Source organism: Phragmites australis, chromosome 14, assembly GCF_958298935.1.
Source record: "Phragmites australis chromosome 14, lpPhrAust1.1, whole genome shotgun sequence".
NCBI classification, from domain to species: domain Eukaryota; kingdom Viridiplantae; phylum Streptophyta; class Magnoliopsida; order Poales; family Poaceae; genus Phragmites; species Phragmites australis.
Genome location: NC_084934.1, coordinates 20537535 through 20543212, shown reverse-complemented (window position 1 = coordinate 20543212; position 5678 = coordinate 20537535). Strand labels below are relative to the sequence as shown.

The 5678-nt window shown below is 50.4% G+C and overlaps 1 protein-coding gene across 1 annotated transcript; it reads left to right on the top strand.

The window, feature by feature from the left end:
• Positions 1-1852: 1852 nt before the first annotated feature.
• On the top strand, positions 1853-4923 carry LOC133890061 (uncharacterized). The gene is made up of 2 exons (XM_062330500.1): positions 1853-3482; positions 4448-4923. The coding sequence occupies exons 1-2, from the start codon at positions 1998-2000 to the stop codon at positions 4787-4789; spliced, it is 1827 nt and encodes a 608-aa protein (XP_062186484.1). The 5' UTR covers positions 1853-1997; the 3' UTR covers positions 4790-4923.
• The last annotated feature ends 755 nt before the right edge of the window (positions 4924-5678 follow it).

Here is a 5678-nt window from a genome sequence, read left to right as displayed (position 1 = left end):
CTTTCCCATTCTGGATAAGTCGAGGTCGGCGCGCCTATAAAAAGAAAGGATGTAGAACACATAAAGACAGACCAAAAAAACAAGGTGAACAAGGCAAGAAAGCCCCGACAACCCTCAAGAAGCACCCGAAGTCCAGATCAAAAGGCGAAGAACATCACAAACAAGCTCAAGCCAAGCTAGAACACGAGAGCCTCAAGCTCTCTGTAGACAGCTTACCCCTGTAACCAGATACATCCTTGAAGAATTCCCTTCAAGGAGAGATATAACACTCGCACAGGAGTAGGGTGTTACGCCCCCGTGCGGCCCGAACCTGTCTAAACCTCGATGCACCCATCTTTCTTGCACTAGGTCGATCATCTCCCACCACTCGCCACTGCATTCATTTTCGTTCCCGTTTATTTCCTAGACAAGCTCATTCAGGATCATCCCCCGGCCGAATCTTTAAAAAGGGGTCTCTCGGGATCCCTGCGACAGGAGTTCATCCTCCGACAAAACCCTTCGTCAACCTCTTTACTGCAATATTTAATATCTCTAGTATATTACATAATAGGGTAAACTAGCCTAAGTAGCTAAGCCACACAATCCATATGGATGTGTCTCTACATCCTTCCTAGTGTATATGTAGCCACCGTCGCCCCCATTAGGTCCTCACGAGCCACACAATCTAAATGCCTCTGCATCCTTCCTAATGTATATATAGCCACAATCGCCACATTAGGTCCTCACGACTTCTTTACAATTCAGTAGGCATAGCCATCTGGATCTTGCCTGTAGGCTACTATAGTGATTTCGTGGTTTAGGATAAGACTACATGGGTCATATCATAGACACCACCTCGATAATGTCCAAAGTTTTGCCAGCCAGAACCTTCATCAATGATTGCTCGATGTAGTCCTCGACAACTCCGTAACCAACAAACACAATATGGATGCAATAGATTACTTATAATTCTATAATGGAAACTTTATATGAATATTTATAGAGGAATCAATGACTTACTTATGGATAGTGTACGGATAGTAGGTCTCGATGATAATGCCTATGCTTTCTAGGATCCACTAGAAAGCCTTGTACAAAGATTCACCCACGAAGCCGTCGTTCTGGGATGGGGGAGGGGGCATGTGCCCCAAGCTCACTTGTTTTTGCCCTGACCCATAGACTTAGTATATAAAAAATACATAGTATCATGTATGTACAAAACAACTGCATAAGGGTGTTTTGAGTCACTATTACAGAAAAACGCTAGCAATGTTGGTTCATAATTGACATCACTATCAGTTTTTGAATTCATAATTGACATCACTATCAGTTTTTGAATCAACACTGTGAACTTAATAGTGATAGTCGCTGATTATCGCTATCGGTTAGAGAAACGACACTGATAGTCGGTTCTTGAATCTAGTTTTTTCGAGGTTGAAAAAAATCTAACCCCAACCACCGCTATGCTATGTACATGATCGTGTGTCGCAAATCATAAGTCGCAATTATGGGGAAAAATTAGAGAAAAATACTATATTACAATGGTGTAGATTATATTAGAGTTGCTACATTTGTGAAGCCAATGCATATTAGAGAAAATTGTATTTTGATTTTAGCCCGCGGGCTAAGGGCTAACATGCTAGTTAGAAATAAATAAGTCAATTCAATGCCAAATGGATCCCAAATCATATAGACATACCCATGATACACATATATTTACACAAATTACACCGCCTTTTCTCTGAGAGGATGATACACGTACATTGCTGACGCAGTGATTTCCTTTCGCGCGGACCATTAACAAACCCCCTGAGCCCAGCCCGGCCCGGCCCATGCACCAGTCCGCCACCTCTGCCCTTTCTTCTCCCCCACCTGAGCAACGGCAGCTCACTACCCCAGTCCCCCCACTCCACACCAGACGACCGCACTAGACACTGAGCTCAGCTGCCGAGCTCAGAACCCAAGAAACCGCGAGAATCCTAAGTGCGCGGCCAAGAACTCCCGCCCCTGAGCAGGCAATGCCCGTCCAGAACCCCTCCGACGGCGGAGGCGCCGGTGCGCGGCCCAAGCGCACGTCGTCGGCGCCGATCCTGCCGACCGATTACGCGCACAGCCCGGCACACCGCTGCGTCGCGCTCCGAGACGCCGCTGGGCTGGCGTCCATCCTTGCGGGCCTCCCGCCGCTCGCGCACCCATCCCGCGTCCTCACCGCTGCCGACGCCGCCCGCGAGGCCCGCCTCGCGGCGTCCGTCTCGGCGGCGCTCGACCGCCGCGATGTGCCGGGGGGTGACACCGCGCTCCACCTCGCAGTCCGGCTCAGGCTCCCGTCCCTCGCGTCCGCGCTTGCCGCCGCCGGCGCGGACCCCACGCTTCAGAACCACGCTGGGTGGACCCCGCTCCAAGAGGCGCTCTGCCTCGGGTGCAAGGACATCGCCGCCTGCCTCCTCCGCGCGCACCGCCTCGCCGCCTGGGCCAAGCTACGGCGCCGGGCGCCCGCTCTCTCCGCTGCGCTTCGCCGGGTCCAGGATTTCTACCTCGAGGTGGACTTCCACTTCGAGAGCTCCGTCGTGCCGCTCCTCTCGCGCGCTGCGCCCTCTGACACCTACCGCATTTGGAAGCGCGGCTCAAATCTGCGCGCGGACACCACGCTCGCCGGATTTGACGGCCTCCGCATCCGCCGCGCCGACCACTCCTTCCTTTTCTTCGGCGAGGAGGCCAGCGCAGGCGGCCGCCGCCACCCTCCGGGCTCGCTGCTCGTGCTCCACCGCGGCCGGCGCGAGGTGCACGACGCGTTTGCGGCGGCCGCGGCCGCTGGCGACGAGGACGCGGCCACCTCCGACGCGGCCGCTTACCGACCGGGGCTCAACATCTCCTCCGCGAGGCTTGTGCCAAGAACCACATGGCTGCGGAAGGAGAAGACGGAGAACGTCGGGGAGTGGAAGGCGCGGGTGTTCGACGTCCACAACGTCGTCTTCTCCTTCCGCACCCTCAAGGCTGCGAGTGCCGGGCGTAAGGATTTCACGTTTGAGCTTGCCGGAGATGAGGACGACGAGGAGGAGGACGACGAGTTCCTGCCGCTGGAGATCCGGGACGACGACCAAGACGGCGACTTCTTGGTCGCCGACATCCCTCCACCGACGGCGCGGCGCAGCTGCTACGTGCCTGGCCGGCGCAGTGTGGCGGGCCCGCCCTCGCACATGGGGACCCCGCAGAAGCGGAGGAACAGTGTGGACGTGCCGCGGCGGCTGCCGGCGTGCGCGTCGGTTGGGCGTGGTGAGGATGGCATTTTCGGCCGGCACGCAGCGTCGACGGGGGGAGCCAAGTGGAAGGAGGAGGAGACGGTGAAGACGCTGCGGCCGGCGGTGTGGCTCACGGAGGACTTCCCGCTGAGCGTGGACGAGTTCCTGCCGCTGCTGGACATCCTGTCGAGCCGTGTGCGCGCCGTGCGCCGGCTCCGCGAGCTGCTCACCACCAAGTTCCCACCTGGGACCTTCCCGGTGAAGGTAGCAACGCTCACTGCTCAAATTTGCCAAGAATTCTGCGTTCTATGTTTCAGTAATTGTCTAATTTTGCCAACAATTCAGAATGCTTCGGTAATTTAACTAAGTTTTTGGATCAGTTCTTGAAACGGGCATTATCTAAAAAAAGTTCTTGTAACGGTAATGCACCGGCACAGATGATGCGCTAATAACTCAACAGAGCATCTCTGAACAAGGCAAAGTAAATAGATGTACCATCTGCTATTTAATCCACATCTGCTTGCAGATCCTTGTCTTGTGATCAGAGAGCTTTATGGCCTTGTGATTTTCTTCATTTACGGCATTTGGGACAGTTTATCTGTCATAGTGGCAATAACATAGGAAGTTGAGGCAGAATTGTGGTGTACTGGCCTGCAACCTGTGGAGAATGGTAGTTCCAAGTGTCAACGGTTCTTCACTGTTTTGTATTGCAGAATAATTCACATTTGACCTGAGTAAATGTGGGACAGGCATTTAGGGCAAAAATTCAAGTTTATTCACTTAGTGCAGGTGCTCACCTTAATAGTGCATGGCACATAGACAAGGAAAGAGGTAACTTCCCAGTTTGATGAATGCTTGGGAATTTCTAAGATAAATGATACTAGCTCGTAGGAATAACTATCTGCCGTGCTAGAAAGTAAAAACTGGTCTGATACAGCATGGATCGCTTAAAATTTGCTCCATGATTCACAGAAGTGGTGTTCATTGAGGTGCACACACTACACCTGCTGAAATATATTAGTCTGTCTGCACCTTTTACTGTTCATTGGCATAGTAAATTGTATCATCATGTTCTGAAGGCTGTGTATCATTTTGCCTGTGGAGAATTACTATTCGTGGAATTAGTTTGTTGCACGTAGCTCATTTCGCTACTCCCAGATGCAATGCAGCTTTGGGGTAATACAATCCTTGTGCATTCAGCTGACTGGTCGTTTTTGCCGTCTGTGCAGGTTGCGATCCCTGTTGTTCCGACCGTGAGGGTGGTTATAACTTTCACTAAGTTTGTTCCTCTCATCGAGCCAGAGGAGTTCTTCACGCCGATGTCAAGCCCCAGCCTCTTGGCGAGCCCAGGGCCAGGGAGCATCATGGCGAAGTCCGACACCCACAAGAGCTCCTATTTGAAGTGGAGCTCAAAGAATTCCAGATCAAAGTCCGTGAATCTGTCGCAGGTCGCAGACAATACCGACCCCTTCACGATCCCGAGCGACTACACCTGGGTGAACAGCCTTGGGTCCAAGAGCCATGACAAGAGGTCATCCAAGTCTAAGAAGGGCAAAACAAAAGAGATCTAAACACTGCTCGAGTGGAAATTAAATATATGGGTTTAGCTTATTATATTTGTATAATTCTAAATAAATCTTAAAGGTCTATGGTTAGAGGTGCATTCTTTAGTCTCATCTTGCTAATAGAAGTGGATGAAGATCAATTTAAAATGGTTTCTCCGTTTTATCTACTTAGCATATATGGATAAGGACTAGAAGAATATGTTTGTTTCTCATGCTGGGTTGTGACCGGGTCGAGGGAGGCTGTAGGCACACGACATATGTGTGAATGGTAAGTTGAAATCATGTCTAGTTGTTTGCGTAGGTTCGCTCAAGTTTGATCTCTTTTTGCGGTTTTTTTCTTTTTGCTGTGTGGGCAAATGGATAAATTTATAGAAATTATGTTTGTAAAGTCTTTAATCATGGCAGCGTAACTGTCTTCGATCGTGGCATGTCTTAACTGTGTGAATCTCTCTCTATATATATTTGTCAGTCGTCGCATGAAGGATAGACTTGAGACACTACACATAATTAGGGTTTTACTAATTTATCTTTACTATGTTACAGTATGTAGTCTATTTTATACCGTTGTGCCGATATGCACCGATAAACGGGAGAGGAGATCTTCAAAACTCACCGCCCTTGGAATCCTGCACCAAAAGAGGACGAATAAGATTTTTGGGAAGCGCTCGTCGTGACTAACATGCTTCCTCTACATAATCGCGATCTACATCGACTATTTCGTCTATGTCATCGTCTACTGGATCGACATCATGGTGGCTTATGCATCGATTACTTTATCTTTATCATTATCTACTGCATCGAGCATCGACACCACGAGGGCATATGCGTCTCACGTTATCATCGGGTATGTATGTAAATCCTATTCGAGTACCTAGTCGAGTCATTTGCTGGTCGA

Coding starts and splice junctions, on each gene's coding strand:
- LOC133890061 (XM_062330500.1), top strand. CDS start 1,998: ATGCCCGTCCAGAACCCCTCCGACGGCGGAGGCGCCGGTGCGCGGCCC. Junction 3,483..4,447: donor CTGGGACCTTCCCGGTGAAG/GTAGCAACGCTC, acceptor CCGTCTGTGCAG/GTTGCGATCCCTGTTGTTCC.